Source organism: Elephas maximus, chromosome 14 (genome assembly GCF_024166365.1).
Source record: "Elephas maximus indicus isolate mEleMax1 chromosome 14, mEleMax1 primary haplotype, whole genome shotgun sequence".
Taxonomy (NCBI): Eukaryota; Metazoa; Chordata; class Mammalia; order Proboscidea; family Elephantidae; genus Elephas; species Elephas maximus.
In genome coordinates this window covers 29,404,108-29,423,986 of record NC_064832.1, presented here as the reverse complement: position 1 = coordinate 29,423,986, position 19,879 = coordinate 29,404,108, and the positions used below count along the sequence as shown (strand labels likewise).

At 37.8% G+C, this 19,879-nt stretch overlaps 1 protein-coding gene across 3 annotated transcripts in view; it reads left to right on the top strand.

Moving 5' to 3' along the window:
• CDADC1 (cytidine and dCMP deaminase domain containing 1) overlaps positions 1-19,879 on the top strand; it is a 66,850-nt gene that overhangs the window by 8,538 nt on the left and 38,433 nt on the right. For all 3 annotated transcript variants that reach the window (XM_049853023.1, XM_049853022.1, XM_049853021.1), the window contains 4 exons: positions 4,792-4,969; positions 10,618-11,187; positions 15,270-15,319; positions 18,085-18,254. In XM_049853023.1, the coding sequence (XP_049708980.1) occupies positions 4,792-4,969; positions 10,618-11,187; positions 15,270-15,319; positions 18,085-18,254 (968 nt within the window). The remainder of the gene's footprint in view (positions 1-4,791; positions 4,970-10,617; positions 11,188-15,269; positions 15,320-18,084; positions 18,255-19,879) is intronic.

Below are 19,879 nucleotides of genomic sequence, written 5' to 3'. Positions count from 1 at the left end.
GAATGGTATAAAAGCTCTGCATTCCCACTTACAAGGGAGTATATACTCTTATACAAATATGCTGTGTACTTACAAGACTATATCTCAGCTTTAAAAAAAATATAGGTGGGATTATTCTATACATATACTCCTGCATCTTTTTTTTTTTTTTTTATTTTCAAATTTAACTTTTTTTTTTTAATTGTGTTTTAGGTGAAGGTTTACAGCTCAAGTTAGTTTCAAAAATACTTACTGTTTTGTGACATTGACTGAAATTCCCATAATGTGACAGCACTCTCCACCTTTCCACCCTGGCTTCCCTCTGTCCGTTTGCCCAGTTTTCCTGCCCCTTCCTGCCTTCACATACTGCTTTTGGGCAGGATTTGCCCATTTGGCCTCTTATATTTCATTGAACCAAGAAGCACATTCCTCACATGTGTCATTGTTTGTTTTATAGGTCTGTCTAATCTTTGTCTGAAAAGTGGGCTTTGGGAGTGGTTTCAGTTCTGAGTTACCAGAGTGCCTGGGGGCCTTAGTCTCAGTGGTTCCTCCAGTCCCTGTCAGACCAGTAAGTCTGGTCTTTTTTTTTGTGTGTGTGTGAATTTGAATTTTGTTCTACGTTTTTCTCCGGCTCTGTCCAGGACTCTCTGTTGTGATCCCTGTATGTGGTTGTAGAACCGGACACCATCCAGTTCTTCATCAAATTTAACTGTTAACATCTTCCGTTATTAGTTCAGATAGACTGTGTTGGTTGTCTGATGCTCCTACGCATCCTCCTGTATGTACCAAGAATGCAAGGCCCTGACAGCTTTTTTTTTTTATTTTATTGTGCTTTAAGTGAAAGTTTACAAATAAGTTAGTCTCTCATACAAAAACTTGTACACACTTTGCTATGTATTCCTAGCTGGTCACCCTCTAATGAGACAGCACATTCCTCCTTTCCACCCTGTATTCCCCATGTCCATTCAACCAGCTCCCATCCCCCTCCGCCTTATCTCGCCTCCAGACAGGAGTTGCTCTCATAGTCTCATATGCCTGACAGCTTTTTACCTGGCCGTTTCTCAGAGTTACGTTTGCAACAAGCAACCTTGAGGCATGAGGCAATGTCTCCCGTTAGAATAAATAGCAAGTTTGCTTACTGCTTATTATAAAATAGCAGGATCCCCAAGCTTGGTGCTCCTCTCCTATAACACAACCCACAGGGTGTCCAGGCATCCATCTGGGCCCATCTGCGTTGTCCCTGTGGCACCTGGCAGGCAAGGGGAACCACCACAAATACGATCCTCAACTGCTTGCTCTGCTGTAATAAAGTCCTTTGTCTCTGACCCAGGAATATCATGTTTTCTGCCAGTATTCATGAAACAGGAGCAGACTAACTTATTAGCTTGTAAGTAGTATCAAATCAAAGCCCAGACCTGACAAGTTGGACCTTGTTCTTTTTAATATTGCGTAGTATTTCCTTGGTACTTTCATTGTTTGAGTTTTCCAGAGATTCTAATTCACTGGGTCTGGAATGGGGCCTAAACATGTGTATTTTGGAAAATTGTTACCTTGACAATTCTGATGTATATATCTGGAGATTTCCTAATTAGTTCAGAGGGTGAGTCTCTAAAATACCTAGCAAGAATATAGAAATAATTTATCTCAAATGTTCAGCTGTGTTCGTTATAAGAATGGCAAACAAAGTCTACCACCATTTAAGTAAATGTACTAGTTCATATACAATATAGCTGTCCCCTTTAACCCATGTTTTAATGTGAAACTCTGTGACTAGGGTTACATAGACAACTTGCCAAGGTGATAGTGAGGTGAAGCAAAATCAGGACCAAGAACAGTGATTCACTGAAAGGATTTAGTCTTCTGTGGGCTACAGTAAGCGCAAGTGCCAAAATGGAATGCAATTTAGGCTTTTATTTATGTCTGAGATGGAAACATTTTTGTTTCAAACTTGATATTTTAGCCTTATTTAGAAGCAATGAAAAAAAATTACAGGGTTTAGTTCTTCGTGAGATAAAAAGGACAGGAAGATGAGAAATAAACTTGGCCTAAATGATTGTTCTAATAAAAAATAAATTGGTGAGTATGCTTCCCATATTAGGCACACTTTAAAAAAAAAAAAGTGTTTTCAGGTGAGGGTTTCTGGATTTATTTCTATCTGCTTAACTACTTAGAAAATCTAAGGCTAAAATCATTAATTTGCAGCTATTTCCAGTGGTCACAGTTCAGTGCAATCAGGCAGCATTCGTATCATGACAACAACAACAACAAAATGAGCTCTAGCACCAGGATTTTTCTATAAGACATCATCATTCTTTTCCAAAGTGACAATTTTTTAAAACCTTGCCAAAACTGTTCAGAAGTAGATAATAACATACACATTGTATTTGAGGAAGATCAAATTCCTAAGGAGTTTGAGATAGGGAAGGGGAAAGAGGAAAAGAGTTCACAGATTCAAGATAAGTTTAAAGCTTATTTTAAAACTCAGTGTAGATACTGGAGATCTTTAGTATTTTAGATCTATTCTTAGATATGTATTTTGTAAGGGAAAGATTTTTATATTCCTTTTTAAATCTCCTTATAGTTTAGGAGATCGTTGGTTGACTCAGAAAGGGAATTCCATAAAACCTTCTCTATTCCTTGTTTTTAGGCATTTCACTGTATCATTCTCCATAGTTTGAAATGTTTATACTAACGACTGAAATTGAAACTTGACTATTTTAGTTAATATACCTTTGGTCTGATCCTTAAAGTGATTTCAGATACATTCTATTGGGGGTAACTATAGAGTAAAATGCCTTTGGAAGGGGGTGAGTAATAATGGATACCCAATTCTCAGCCTAAGTTTTCCTCCGGTTGCAACAATCAGTGCTGAACACAAGGATCAGGTGTATATTCCTGAGACTTTTGCCTACATTTTGGCTACTGCAGTCTTTTGCCTGCAAAAACAGGGTAGACTTATTTTGTGCCTTATATAGAACTGATTTTTACCTTAGTCTGCTTTATCTGAAATAATATAGTAACACCAGCTTTTTTTTTTTTTTTTTTTTTTAGTGTTTGTGTTAAGTTAGGATGCTTTAGGCTCAAAGTAACAGAAAACTTTGACTCAAAGAGAGATCCAAAACAAATGTAGTATATACATGTGGTGGAATATTACTCTGCCGTAAACAGAAATGAAGTCCTAATACGTGCTACACCGTGGATGAATCTTGAAAACATTGTGCTGAATGAACTAAGTCAATCATGAAAGGACAATCAGTGTATGATTTTGCTAAATGAAACACTTAGAATAGTCGAACATATAGAGATCACAGGTTAAGCACACAGATTGGGCATTCATTTTATCACTTGTGTCCAACCGACTTATGATTTCTATTCTAGATAATATGGAGCCATTGAAGATTTTGCCAGGGGCAGGAGAGAAGGGGAGAGAAGGAATCTTTGTTTAGCTACCATTGAGTTTCTGTTGATGGGGATGGAAACTATGGCAATGGATGTCCGTGAGGGTTGTACAACATGATTGATGTAATTGATTCCATTGAATTGTATGAGTGAAAAATGTCAAATTGGCAAATGTTGTGTTATTTGTATGTATTTTTACAACAAAAGAGAGAGACAGAGATCCATTAGAACTCTTTGGAATCCCGGCCTTCAGGATTCAAATCTGAATTAACCACTCTCCTACCTGTGGAGTAATGCTAAGATAGCTCAGACTTACTGCTCTGGCTTTGACTCCTCTTCCTTTCTCAGAGTCTCTCTTCCTTTGTTTTGAACCCGACTGTGCATTTAAAAACATTTTTCTTTGTTATAAATTATGTATGTATTTGTAGTAGGTGGGACCCAACCATGTTAGTCTAACTGCCATATTGCTAAAGACTGGTAGAGCTGGTTTTTAGAAAGGAGTTGAGAATTACTTTTATTTTAGTCAACATTTAAAATATTTTAAAATTTAAGATGATCTCTGCTTTAGCTCTGCCTTTTACCTCTTTGGGTCTTTCAGAAAGTCATGTAAACTCTCTGAACTTCACTTATCCATACATAGAATCAGAAGGTTTTCAGAAATTTTCTTTATTATGTTACCGGGTGGAAACCCTAGGTTCTTAGTTGGCATGACTCATATTGGCCAATAAACGAGAGACCTAGGTGGGAGAGCAAGAAAGGCACCTTTTTTTCATTGTACAAGGAAATGGAGTCAGTCAGAGCTATTTCTGCCAAGGCTGCTTGCCAAGGGCAGGCAAGTAAATTACCTTTAAAGGGATTTACAAGTAGGGAGTTCATATGAGTTACCTCAGCAACGTTCTTAATATCATACTACTTGCAGGCGCAATGGGGTTTACATATAATTCCAAGAAAAACAAATTCAAATGCAAACCTGAGTGGGTGGAGCCCAGCAAAGAAAATGATTTTGCAATACAATACTGTAGGGGAGGAAGCCAGCACTGTTGGGGTTCTGTCTCAATTACTGTCTAGAAGCTTAACACTGAATAGTCCTAGATGAGACGTATCTAGAAACAAGTCAGACTGACTTCGTTCTTGCCCTTTACTAGGTTAAAATGTAGTCAGTTGTTCCTAGGAAAAATTAATGGCAATTACATGCTTAATTGTTGGGTTAAGAGAGCCTAGGCTTAGAAAATGTCTAGTATAAAGTCAACACTAAATTTTCAGTAATGTTTTGGACCTATTGAGAAATGTGCTTTTGTTCCAACTGTATTCAGATAAAGAGCTAAACAAAACTTATTAGTAAATCAAGTGTAAGTCATGATATGATCATTAGCTGTTGTAACTAATAAATTGTTATTTTGTATTTTAATATAGGTGAAGAGAACCGGTCTTGTGGTGGTGAAAAACATGAAAATTGTTGGTCTGCACTGTTCTAGTGAAGATTTGCATGCTGGGCAAATTGCTCTTATTAAACATGGGTCAAGGCTGAAAAACTGTGATCTTTATTTTTCCAGAAAACCATGTTCTGCTTGTTTGAAAATGATTGTAAATGGTAAGTGCAGAGAAGGCTTTGTTGGAGATTAATAGCATTGTCTGAGAACAGTTAGTGGGAATAAATTGCCTAAATGCCAAAGAGATATTTAGAAATATAAATGCATGTCTAAAGACAGTTTGCTACACTGTAAGAAGAGTCAGAAAACATGGATCCCAGTCTCAGCTGTGTCACTAACTAGTTAATTGACTTCAAGTGTGCTAGTAGACTAATGCAAGAAGCTGCTATAACAAAACCCAGAATTTTAGTGGCTTAATAGATGACATTTATGAACATGCAATGGTCCAGTGCAGGTGTTGCTGAATAGTAGGCAGCCCTTCTCCACGTGGTTGAGCCATGGGTCCATGCATCTTCTATCTCAATGCTGTTGTCATGCCCTAGGGCCTTGACTTCTCAGCCTCCTGAGGCAGACCAAAAAAGAGAGTATAGAAGGCGTACACATACTTCTGAAAAACCCTGGCCTGGACGTGGCATGCATCACTTCTTTTCACATCCATTGTAGGACTGTTGTCCCTTGCTGGGCAGCTATCTCCCAGGCTCTGCTGCCTCTCAATGACTGTTGCATGGGTATTAATAAACGTCTACACTGTGGAAGGAGGAACACACATTTGAACTGTATAGCTACCCATGTCTGTCACACCAGACCACTCACTAAACCTCTTTGTGTTTATGATTCTCTTTTACTCTTAGGTGAGTATGCAGACCCTTCTTTCATTTAAAAATATGTGTCTCGTACATAGGGACTGTGGCCGATCTAAAAAAAGACTAATATGGTTCCCAATCCTTTCCCTCAAGGTGTTACTTGGGGCCAAAATAACAATTTAACATTAACATATTATCTTTTTTTTTATCTTGTATCAAACCAGTGATTCAGGCTGTAACTGATAGGTCCCTGCAGATTGGTGTTATCATGAAAGGCTGGGGCTTATGCTGGATTTTGATGGTTTGTACATAGAGGAGGAAGAACACACTCCTGGTCGGGGGGGAACAGCATGTGTGAAGTTACTGAGTTGTAAGAAGCAAGGTTCTCTAGGGGTCAGTGTTTGAAATGGAAGATCATTCTGGTGAATAGTGGCACATGAGCTATAATGCTGGGTTGAGCATCTAGTGGAGAACTGTGAAAAACTGTCTGGACTTTGGGCTTTATCTTATAGATCGGAGTTCCTAGGCCTGTTTTGAGCAAGAACTGTTTTTATTTACATCAGAGTCTTAAGAGTAATATCAGACTTTTGGCGAGGGCAGTGCCCTTGAGCTACAAATGGAAGAACTTCCAGTAGAAATGGTCACTTGGTTAGAAGCCTCCTGGCTTGGAGTGAGTATTTTAAGCGGGTATGTATGATTGTTGTTAGATTCTACAGTTTCTCCATTGTGGTTTTCAGTGGAGAAGGTAGGTATTGTGGTAGTGGTGGCATTTTTTTCTCTTTTTCCCCATTAACCACACAGATTGGGGATTCATTTTGTTCCTTGTGTCCAGTTGATTTATAATTCCTATTACAGACAGTGTGGGGCCATTGAAGATTTTACCAGGGACAGGAGGGAACATAATTGAAAATTTTTTTTTGTTGTTGTTACTGAGTTGGAACAGGGAAAGGTTTAGAGGCTGGGAGCTTGATTAGTAGAATATTGCACTAGCCAGGGTATAAAATAGAGTTCAGAAAATAGAGAAATATGTTGTATTTCTATATTCAACAGTGAAAGAGAAGAATGTGAAAGAACCAAAATATTTGTTGACTAATCTGTTCTAGAGTCAAGGGAGAAGAATGAATTAAAAAGAAAAAAAAGATTGTTATGTTTCTGAGTTAAGACATTGAAATCTGGCAAGAGAGATAATGATGTGTGGAAAATCAGGAAGAGCCAACAATGGAACTGCTTTCATGTTGTTAGAAACTAGACCCAGGTATAAATAAGATTGCTATGCTAGATGGGTTTTTTAATGCTAGATGAGGTTTATACAGTAAAACCTGTGAGAGATGGAACTGGACAGGACTGCCTTGTTTTTCCGAGCCTCACATGTTCCCTGCCTTTGGAAGGGTGCAGTCTTACCACTTTTCTATCGCTCGTTTGACTGGCAAATATTTGAGTTTTCCTTCTCTGACAGGTTTCTGCCTTATACAGATTCCAGCTTTTGCAGGTTTTACTGTATATTATTATCTTGGGAGGGGGGATGGTTTAATTCTATGATGTAGCTAAGTTACTTCACTTACAATTATTATTACTTTAGTTACAAAGTAGGTATTTCTATAGCACAGTGGTTCTTAAAGTATAGCCCGTGAATCCCTGATGGTTCTTGAGGTGAAAACTATTGTCATAGTAATACTGCATTCTCACTGATGGCACCAAAACGATGGTGAGTGAAACCATCGGTATGCATTCAAACCATAGTATGAATCAAGGCAGTAGCACCAAAAAGCACTACAGTAATCTTTGTAATCTTCACTGCCAGTTTCACGTTAATGTTCTTGATGAAAGAGTAAAAATCATTAATTTTATTAAATCTAAATCCTTGAGGAAATAGAAGGTGCACATAAAGCTCTTTTGCTATAAACCCAAGTGTCTTAGCCATATGGTGCGGCTATAACAGAAATATGACAAGTGGATGGCTTTAACAAAGAGAAATTTATTCTCTCACAGTCTAGTAGGCTACAAATAAAAATTCAGGGCGTCAGCTCCAGGGGAAGGGTTTCTGTTTGTGTTGGCTCTGGAGGAAGGTCTTCGTCATCAGTCTTTCCTTGGTCTGGGACCATCTCAGCTCAGGAATCTCAGGTCCAAAGCAGGCACTGTGCTCCCGGTGCTGCTTTCTTGGTGGTATGAGGTCCCCCTGCCTCTCTGCTCGCTTTTCTCTTTTATGTCTCAAAAGAGATTGGCTTAAGACACTATCTAATCTTGTAGATCTCATCAATATAACTGCCACTAATCCATTTTATTACATCATAGTGATAGGATTACAGCACACAGGAAAATCCTATCAGAAGATAAAATGGTAGACAATCATACAACCATGCAAGGGAATCATGACCTAGGCAAGGGGAAAGATTTTTTCGGGGGACACAATTCAATCATTGACACCAAGTATGATGATTTCTTTAAGGAAAAGCACTTATTGGATTGTTTGAGCTGCGAACTGAATTATCTGCTTTTTTCTTGGAACATCATGAACTGACAGACTACAGTTATTTAGATTTGGATATTTGGCAGACATTTTCTCAATAGCGAATGAGGCAAACCCATCATTTTAAGGAAAACAATCGGACAGTATTTGTTGCCAATGATAAAATTTGAGTTTTCAAGTGAAAATTAGAATCTTGAATAACTTGTATCCAATCTACCATTATGAGCTTGACAGCTTCCCAATACTTGAAGTCTCTTCTGTTGAGATTGTAATTTTTTTTTTTTAATACTGTAAAATTAGTAAACCAGTATTTTCCAAATGACCAATGTACGATGTTACAAAACCACACAGGTTAAGAGTCCTGCAGAGTGCAGATAGGGCGATGGATTTTAGTGTCATATACAAAAAGTTCATTGATAACGGTTTCAGATTCTACTTTGCAACTAACTTTTAAGAAACTATCCCTTGGTGAAGTTTTGTGTAGGGCTGAAGAGGAATAGTCGCAATTATCTGAAACGGCTGTTAAAATTTTCCTTTTTTGACTACATGTCTGTATGAGACCAAATATTTTTCACATACTTCAATGAAAACAATATATTGTGACATTGAAACAGATCAAAAGCTGTCTTCTATTAAGTCAAATATTAAAGAGATCTGTAAAAATAAATGGCCTTTTTTTCTAACTTGCTTATGTAGTTGTTTTGGAAAATATAGTTATTTTCATTAAAATGTTTATTAATGTATAAGTTCTTTATTGTTAATGAGCTAATAAATATTTTTAAAATTTAGCTGTCTAGTACAGTAAATATCAATAGATGTAACCCACATAAACGAAAGGGCTCTGGGTCCTCAGTAATTGTAAGAGTGTAAAGGAGTCCTGAATCCAAACAACGTGAAGACATCTACTTGTAGCACTTACCAGTGGTACCTGAATGTTTGTCTAAAGATGATTCTTGGATCGGGATTACTAGGAGCAGCCAAGATGCTTAGATGGAAGATTTAACATCCCTGCTGATTAAGAAATAGATTGTGAGAACGCCAACAGAGGGAAGGTGAAATGCAACCAGGGGAGCATTGTTACGTAAGCTTTGTGGCCTTCATATTGCTTTGCAGTACAAGCCACCGGAAGAGTTAGGAATACCAGGGGGTAGATACACATAGACATTTGTCAACTTAGACTTTTTAGTGCATTTGTTACTTTGAACTGTACATGAGATACTAGCAAAGGGGCCTTTTGGTAAAATATTTGTAAATTGTTGAACTTTTGGGTGCTTACCTATGTATAAGACATCTCATTGTTTAATCTCAGGTACAAATTAAAATTTTCCTATGTTATCCAATTTTGTTTTCTCTTTTGTAAATTGTTTATATCTTTTTGAATCTCTTGGGGCTTTATTCTCGTCCATTCATATGTGCTTTTAATGGATTAAAAACTTCTTTGTATGTTAAAGATTACTAGCCTTTCTTCTATCACATGGATTGAAAATTGTTTACTCTAGTTTGTTGTTTTGTCTGTAATTTTATGGGCTTAAAAAAATGAATCTTGCTTCCCGTCACCCCTGGCACTACATCACATGATAAGAATTTTTCATGTTTTTAGTTCTTTGAGGATATTTTTGATAACTATAATATATAATATAATAATATATTTTTCATGTTTTTAGTTCTTTGAGGATATTTTTGATAACTATAGCTATAATATAATATTATAATTTAACTATAATATTATGAGGAGAGGACCATAATTTAACTATTTTTGTTCATTAGTTTTTTTCTATATTTTTACTAGTTTAAACAGTGCTGTACTAAACATATACGTGCATGAATTTTTTTTTCTTTATTTGGAATATTAGAATAGCTTCCAAAAAGAAGAAGGCTGATTCAGAGGATAGGAACATTTTAATGCAAGTTTATTCCAGATTCAGAGTAGATTTGTACCAGATATAACTAAACAATATTATTTACGGACTGTGATATTTATGAAAGCAGCCATTTGATCACTTGGAGGGCTCTGAGATAGTCCCAGAGGCTTTGGGACCATAGTTAGCAAAAACCAGCGATTCCTCAAATGCCTTCTCATGGGCTCTGTCAGGGCAGCAGACTTTTTCTAAAGGACCAGATGATAAATATTTTAGGCTTTGCAGGCTATATGGTGTCTGTCACAACTACTGAACTCTGCTATTGTAGTACAAAAGGAGCCAAAGATAATATGTAAATGGATGGATGTGGCCGTGTTCCAATAAAACTGTATTTATAGACAGAAATTTGAATTTCATATAATCTTCACTCATCATGAAATAGTCTTCATTTTTTTTTAATTATTTAAAAATGTAAACACTATCCTTAACCCACAAGCTGTACAAAAACAGGTCACAGCTGAATTTGGCCCATGGGCCATAGTTTGCCGATCCTCACATGACTTGCTAACAGACATGTATTATATCGGGGCGTGTAGAGCCGCATGATACAATAGCTTTCTCAGGAAAACCCTGAATTGTAATGTGTATCGGATAATTACCTTTCACATTTTGTATTTCAGCTGGAGTTAACCGGATTTCATATTGGCCCACTGATCCAGAAATAAGTTTGCTTACTGAGGCTTCCAGTTCTGAAGATGCAAAGTTAGATGCCAAAGCTGTGGAAAGATTGAAGTCCAATAGTCGGGCTCATGTGTGTGTTTTACTTCAGCCTTTGGTGTGTTATATGGTGCAGTTTGTAGAGGAGACCTCTTACAAGTGTGACTTTATTCAAAAAATTGCAAAAGCACTGCCGGATGCTAACATTGACTTTTATTCTGAATGTAAACAAGAAAGAATAAAAGAATATGAAATGTTATTTTTGGTTTCAAATGAAGAGATACATAAGCAAATACTGATGACTATAGGTTTGGAGAACCTATGTGAAAATCCGTACTTTAGCAACCTAAGGCAAAACATGAAAGACCTTATCCTACTTTTGGCCACAGTAGCTTCCAGTGTGCCCAACTTTAAACACTTTGGATTTTATTGTAGCAATCCAGAACGGATTAATGAAATTAACAATCAAAGTTTGCCACAAGAAATTGCAAGGCATTGCATGGTTCAGGCCAGGTTATTGGCATATCGAACTGGTGAGTTATATACTTAGTTCATAAATTGGGGATGATTGGGTTGTATTTGAAAACCCTGGTGGTGTAGTGGCTAAGAGCTATGACTGCTAACCAAAAGATCAGCAGTTTGAATCTATCAGGCACTCCTTGGAAACCCTATGGGGCAGTTCTACTCTATCCTATAGGGTCACTATGAGTCAGAATCAACTCGATGGCCATGGGTTTTTTGGTTGTATTTGTCTCAGAAGTGAAGTGTTTGGTCTTGTTTGCAGTGGAGTTCATTTATTCTTAGATACTAAAGTTTTGCTGTTTCATATAAAGAAGTTAGTGAGACCCTTGAGTAGACAACTCATTCTTAGAGCAGTTTAAGGATTCCTTGTGACCCTATATTCAGTACTACGTTTATAAATCAGGCCCTGATTATCTAGACCCTTTTTGCGCAGTGGTTAAGCATGTGGCTGCTAACCAAAACATCGGCAGCTAAAATCCACCAGCTGCTCCTTGGAAACCCCATGGGTCTGTTCTACTCTGTCCTATAGGGTCTCTATGAGAATCAACTCGACAGCAATGGGTCTGATCTCCTGTCTGCTGCTTTATTATTTCACTGCTTATTAAGCCTTCCCCTAGAGGTGGGACCTAGAGAAAAAGGAGAGAGGACCAAAACCATTCATTTTTGTTAACTCTTCCATATTTAATAAAAACCTTAACAATAAAAAATACAAATTCAAAATAACTGTAACATAGAGCCAAAGTAATGTTCTTTATTGCAGTTTCTTTCAGTTGCTGCTGTGTCTCCAATCAACAAGTTGAGAAATCAAACATTTTTACTTACTAAGTTGTGCATAAGTATGTATGTGAAAAAGGAAAATGCTACTTGAGAATTTATTGTGATAAAATATGGCCTCTCTTTTTCCAATTATGGAACAGTATTTTTGCATCTGGTATCTCTTTTTCAGAGTGGAATCGTGATCACCCTGATAAACTGCAACTTTGAAATGAAAAAAAGCAATGTAGGTCAGAGAGGCCACAGAGTAAGATCTTTCTGGGGAGTGGGCTTATAGTAGGATTTTTGAATTATTTCAAGAAAAAGTGGGGATGGAAAGAAAATCTTCAGAAAAATTCATACAGATGCCCCGGTCTGCAGTATATTCTAAACAAAGTCTATAGGCCGAGGTAAATTCATTAGAACGGAGGTTCTCAACTGGCAGCATCACCAGCGAAACATAAAAATACAGATGCTCAGACCCCAACCCAGGCCTACTAAACCAAAATCCCTAAGGGTGTGACCTAATAGGCCTGTGTTTTAAAAATTCTGCAGGTGATTCTTATGGTCAGCAGGGCTAATGAACAGTACGATGCCCCTAAACAACTGTGAAAGTCTGACTTTATGTAATTATCTTGTGGGCTGTATATTGGCTTTGACAACACAAACATTATGTATTTTTCTGTAACCCATTGTGAAAGGGCAGAAACAGAAATGGGCAACAGCTGTTGTAGCTATAATTCACTGCCTCCTCTTTGCTGATAGAATTGAGTGAGCCCTGCCTGTGTCCCTGAGTGAGGGTAGGATGGGAGATGTGCATCTGCTGCTCACTGGCTTGACCGCAGTACCCCTTGCATCTCCTAAGCAGATACCTCATCATGCTGCATGTGATGCCAGTGTTTAAAGATGCAGTCCTGTGTAAAGACTTTGTATTCTTTATTAGGTAGTCTACATTACTGTACAGTTAAGTATGTATATTGTAAATTTATCCACTGTTATCGTGCAGAGCTTTGTACATAAAGCTATGCTTATGCACTTGATGGGCAATTTAAAAGATTTTTCAAGATTAATTTTAACTCTGATTTTTTTACCTGGAACCCAAGTCCCACATAGGCCATAACTATACTGTCACGTACTCCACTGCACTGTAAGCTCTTCCAGGGAAGGGACCATGTCTTAATCATTTTTTTCCTTAGCATTAAGCAGTGTGGGTTAAATGGATAAAAGAAATCTTCGTATATCCAAAGATAAATGGTCCACAGTCCCTTATCTAATAATTCAGGAGTTCAGAATTTTTCAGATTTCAGGAAGGTGACATGGTACACATACTGTATTTATCTAACACTCCAAGTAAGTAAACATATTAACATATATGGAGGAAAACGTATGAATAATTAAGGGCTATAAATAATTCAGGTTAGATTTTGCCATCAAGTAGGGTTGCACCAGGCTGTCAGAAAACTTCATGTAATGGATTTCAGATAAGGAATTCTGGACCTGTATTCATTGATGATGAATAATAACAATTATCGATTTGAACCCCTAGTATGTGTCAGGCACTGAGCTAGGCAATTTATATGCATATCTCATTTAATAATGACAGTCCAGCCAGTTAGATATCCCTTTAATACAGTTAATTTTGCATTATTCAGTTGGCTTTGACAACTTTCTCTCTCCCTTGTTGAGAGATGAGGAAACCATCTCATTAAAAAAATATGCATATGATTAACATGAATCCAGAAATCTCTAACAACAGAGCTCTAAAACTAGCTGATGCTTTTTGGATGATGAATAAATAGAACCCACAGAGGTGTCATTGGAAATACATTTCTAAGATGCTTTAGGATCACAAAAATGTGATACAATTTGTTTAAACTCTTGGGGAATAAAAGTAGGAGGGCATTACATCCTGTCTGTCTGGTTTAAGTATTGATTTTGATCTCTTTGTGTCCTGTCTTCTGATTAGAGTAGGTGTTTTCTAAAGCTTAGGATAATGCCTTTCTCCTCGACCACAGTGTTGATGAAAGTAGGTCGGGGTAGCCAAGGAAGTTAACTGTTTCGAATTGTAACTCAGTGTTTCTCAAATTTTAGTATGCCTAAGCGGGAAGCATCACATGGTGGGGGCATGTTAGAAATGAGATTTTCTGAGCCCTGCCCCCCTCCCTGAAGAGGATTGACTCAGGGGATCCCCAGTGAGAGCCAGCAGTCTGCTATTTTAACAAGTACCCCGGTGTTCCTGATGCAAGTCGTCTGGGGGCCACGTAGAAACACTGGCATAGCCACGGTATTGAGAGCTAAAATAACCTGTGTTATGGAATCAGGGTAAATATTTCTCCCGTGACTCAGTCATCAAAGAGCCCGGAGAATTTGGTTGAGTGATTGGAAGGTGACTGTCATAGAGAAACCCCTGTGAATGATCAGGCACGGGAACAATTTCTGTAAAAATTACAGACATGAAAAGAGTTTTGAAAAGTTACCTCCTGTGTCACCTGACCTTGGTGCTGGGTAAAATCTCATCTGTCTTATGTGAATAAAAATTTATTCTATTTTTAAAGGACACAGTAAGGCCTGTTCTCTTGGTGTAACTAACCTTAGCTAGGCAGTGGAGCCGCCCAGTGCTCATGGAAAAACCACATTTTTTTCCTCCTGATAAGGTTTAGTCTGCCCCCAGACCGAAACAAAAAAAATGGCTCCTGAGACTAAAAAACAGAAACCAAAATGAAACCAAACCCACTGCCGTCGAGTCGATTCCGACTCATAGCAACCCTATAGGTCAGAGTAGAACTGCCCCATAGAGTTTCTAAGGAGTGCGTGTGGATTCGAACTGCCGACCTTTTGGTTAGCCACTGTTAGCACTTAACCACTATGCCACCAGGGTTTCCTTTTCACGGTTAAATTGTACAAAATGCTGGATGAGAAATTTGATTGTTGTGAATGGCTGTTACACTGAAGTTATTACTAAATCCATTAGTTCAGAAACTTCTTTTTTAATTGATTTCATGTCAGTTAGGAGCAGTGATTTAGAAACTGACTTGTTACTAGAGCTCAATAAGGTTACATTCAGTTCTGCTGAAGCTTTGAAGGGGCCTGACTGCGGCACTACCATCTTAATGATCTCCTCTTGCAGATCGTTTGTGGCCAGTCACACCGCCTAGTCATTTGGTACCTCGCTGTCATAGTCTACATTTAAAACCATTTCTTTTAATAATTTTCAATAATTAGTAAAGATGCCAAGAATTACTGTTACATTTATGAAGTATGTTTTTATTATTTTAGCAAGAGTACATTTCTGAAGCTAATGAATATTCATTTCTACTGCATTAAATGCCATGTCTTTCAGAGGATCATAAAACAGGAGTTGGAGCAGTCATCTGGGCAGAAGGAAAATCTGTAAGTATAAAAATAATTTTTTAAACATTTATACTTGGTTTTGCTTAAACATAGTTAAATCTTAAGTGAGTTACATTTTATTGACTTATTTGAAGTAATAAGGCACAATTGGTGCATTTATTAAATTCTATAAATATTTGCTCATTGCAACAATTTTCTAGAGAGATTCCTTCGTTTAGCAAACATTTATTAAACACCTTCTAAAGAGGAGGCGGGAGTCCCTGGGTGATGCAAACAGTTAAGTGTTTGACCACTAGCTGAAAATGTTGGTGGGTTGAATCCACCCAGAGGTGCCTCGGAAGACAACCCTGGCAACCTACTTCTAAAAGGTCACTGCCCTGAAGACCCTATGGAGCAGTTGTATTCTGCACACATAGGGTTGCCACAAGTCATACTCAACTTGATAGTAACCAACAACGACAGCAAAGGGTAGGTACTGTACCACAGTGAGTGTTGGAGATCTAAAGAGCACATTTTCTGTCCTTCATAGGTTCATAGTCAAGTAATGGATACACAATTAAAAAGAAGACTGGTCTGTAGTATAATTAAAACATGACACTGTGAGAGCATAGAGGAGCCATATTTATTCTGCTTGGAGAAATGAGGAAAATATTCTTGGAGGAGGAAACGTGATAATAGTCTTGAGGAAGAAGTGGGAGTTATCAGCCAGAGCGAGTTACAAGATTAGCAGGCTAGCATGCAGAGGCAGGGACGAGAGAGTGTGTGGGGAAATGCAAGTGATTTGTGTGTCCCTGTGTGTACTGGAGTGGCAAAAAACGGACTGGACTGTGAAGAACTCTGTACACCATGTAAAAGTTTGGACTTAATCCTTCAGATACAGGGGCACCCTATCAGAGCACTAGCCAGTAGAAGCATAAGGCAAGCCTTATATTTTCTAGGAGCCATATTAAAAAAAAACTGATGAATTAATTTTGAGAGTATATTTTATTCAATTCGGTATGTCCAAAATTATCATTTCAACATAGTAATCAATATAAAAATTATTAATGTGATATTTTACATTGGGGGGTATTAAGTCTTTAAAATCTTGTGTGTGTTCACACAGCACATCTCAATCTGGACTAACCACATTTCAAGTGCTCGGCAGCCACATGTGCCTACTGGCTACTGCATGGGACAGTACAGCCCAAGAGCATTTTAAGTGGGAAATGATTTTATCATATTTGCATTATAGAAAGATTGGAGTAGGGCTAGGCAGGAAATAGGAAGATTAGTTAAAAAGAGATGATGAGGGCTTAGAGGAGTTCTAGGTAGGGATTAGAAGGGCGTGGAATCGAGAGATATTCGTAGCTATACTGTTGTTAGTTGCCTTCAAGCAGGCTCCAGCTCATGGTGACCTTATATATAACACAATGAAAGATTGCACTGTCCTGTTCTGCACCATCTTCATGATCATTGGTATGTTTGAGATCATTGTTGTGGCTATTGTGTAGTGTCTTCCAACCTAGGAGACTCATCTTCCAATACTCTTTCAGGCAGTATTTTGTTCTGATCCATAGAGTTTTCATTGGCTAATTTATGGAAGTAGATCACCAGGCCTTTCTTCCTAGTCTGTCTTAGTCTAGAAGCTCAGCTGGTGACTCTGCTAGTATTTGAAATATTGGTGACATAGCTTTCAGCATCGTAACAACACTCAAGCCACCATAGTATGACAAACTGACAGACAGGTGGCGGACTGAAGTATGAATAGGGAGCTTAAGTTTTACTTTATTGGACTTACCAGCAAGTAATTTGACTGTTGTCTTCGATGTTTCGTAGACTTCTCAAGTTCAGCTACACATAGACTCTGCAGGATAGCACACCCAGTATCTTCCCTGCTAACCTACTCCATCAGTGGTCACCATGTCATTCCCTGTTATTCCACACATATAATCAATCACCAGGTCCTGTGGATTCTACCTTCAAAATACCTCTTGACTCTACTTATCTCTACCCCAGCCATTAACTTCTGCTAGAATAGATTCCTCTGTCAGAAACCCCCATAGCATTCTGTGTAACTCATATTCCAAACTCTTTTATAGCATGATGACAAATGCTATAAAAATTAATAAATTTAAAATTCTAATAATTGATAAGGCATTCGTATTAACAACTAATATACCATTGACCAAGAGAAATGTTTTTATAAAGCCACTGAAGTTCTATGATAAGACATGCATACAAAATAGACTCAATCAATATTGAAGATTAAAGGAAAGTACATTTTTTATTTTCCAGTTAAGTCACATGGCCACATTTTTAGCCCAACTACAGAAGTTCTCTATTCAAAGCATTTTTCAAGTTCCTGGCTTGTTAACCAGTAGCACAACACAGAGCATATAAAAAATAATCAACAACCATTTATTGAATACTTGCTGAGTCAGAATTGATGGCAACAGGTGTACTGGAAGGATAGAAAAGATAAAACATGGTTTCAGCTTTCCAGGACCTTATAATCGTTTGGGGAGAGGTGCCTGAATCAAGTGAAACAATTTGTGAGTTAAAGAAGAAAATGTTTAATTAACTGCTAAAACCAAGTACTGCCTTGAGATAGATTAGACAGTTGATCAGCCTTCTTAGAAATTACTTTGACAAGACTACACTGCAGTGGGAGGATCTCATATTGTACTCCCTGATGTTGCAGTTTTTCATAGAACATTTAGTGGGTATTCTCTACATAACTGTGATGCTAGGCTTTAAAACATGTTGCAAAGTGCCATTTCAGTGTTGAACACTAAGCTTTGTTGGTTTGCTCACTTTCATAGAGAAACTGTGATGGAACAGGAGCATTGTACTTCATAGGATGTGGTTATAATGCTTTTCCTGTTGGATCTGAGTATGCTGACTTTCCCCACATGGATGACAAACAGAAAGACAGAGAAATAAGGAAATTCAGATACATTGTACATGCGGAACAGAATGCCTTGACATTTAGGTATGATATTCTTTTGCATGTGTTTTTTAAAATAATATTTTATTGTGTTTTTGGCGAAAGTTCGCACAGCAAGTTAGGTTCTCTTTTGACATTTCCACATCAGTGATATTAGTTGCATTTTTCATGTTGTGCCAACATTCTCATTAATTGGAACCATTAATTGTAAATGGTTGTTCCATTTCCAGTACTCTAGATTCCCTGTCCCCTTGTCTTCTCATTTGCTTTGGAATAAATGTTGCCCTTTCAGGCTCATACAGATGTTTTTTTAGTAGAGCACTGATCTAATAGGTTATATCCTTTATTTTTTGTGTCACTCTGCTTTTCTGTTAAAAGGTGATCACAGGAGTAGTTTGGGTTCAAGATTTGAAGAGCGTCTCAGGGTGATAGTCTCAGGGAGTCCCCTGTCTCAGTGGTCCAGTTAATCTGGCCATTTTTATGAATTTGAGTTTTGTTCTGCATTTCTTTCCCATTCTAACCAGGATCATCTATTATGGCCCTGGTCAGATCAGTCAGTGGTGATAGCAAGGCACCATCTAGTTCTTCTGGTCTCAGGGTAGTTGAGGTTTTGGCTCTTGGAGGCTATCAGCCTTATAGACGCGTTTCTACTCTATGATTCTGGTTACCTTCTAACTCTTGCTCCTGACAAGTAAGACCACTTTTGCATGTATTTTTCTCTAAAATGTAGCAAGGCTTACTTGAAATTTGTTTTCTTTTAGTTGTAATGTATTTCCTGTTTCAAATTCCAAGAAATATGCTTTTTAGAAGTATGTTGTTATCATGTGCCGTTGAGTCAATTCCAACTCATAACAACTCCATAGAACAGAGTGAGTAGAACTGCCACATAGGGTAGGCTGCAATCTTTATGGGAGCAAGTCGTCAGGTTTTTTCTCCTGCAGAATGCTGGTGGGTTCAAACTGCCGACCTTTCAGTTAGCAGCCTAGCACCCAACCATTGCACCACCAGGGCTCCTCTTTCAGAAGTATAACTGGTGAAACTTGGTCCTGACCAGAGGCCATTGTCATAAATTTTTCAGACCTTCAAATGTTTGAGCAAGTCTTTTTCCTTCCCTCTGTCTCCAGTCTAAAACTCCTTGAAGTTTGAGCTCTACTATTTCTGGATCTTCTTTGTTTTCTAAATCCAGAGCACATATATTTATGAATATAAAGACTTTATTATGAACCAAATTGCTTTAAAATTTTTTTAGAGATTATAACTGGCATTACCTCCTTCTAACATTAATTTAGATTATTTCCACAAACATTTTTCAGCATTTACCATTAATGGGGTGATGTTAGGATTAAAAAGTAAGACAGGGCTCTGTCCTTGAGAAGCTTATAAAGCAGTAGGTGATGTAAGACTGCATACACTTAATGTGATTGATTCCATGAGAACAGCAAATACAAAGTGTTGTAGAAATTCAGGAGGTGTGTGTAATAGGAGGGGGAGCGCCAGGGAAAAATTTAATGGAAGTACTGACATTTGAGCTGAGCTTTAAAGGATTGTAAGATTGTGGCAATTGAAGGTGCTTACATGACAAGAAAACCATTCTTCTTCTGGCATAAGCGCTGTTTAGAAGTAGGAAAATACATTGTGTATTTAGGAACATGAATAATCCAGTTAGGCTG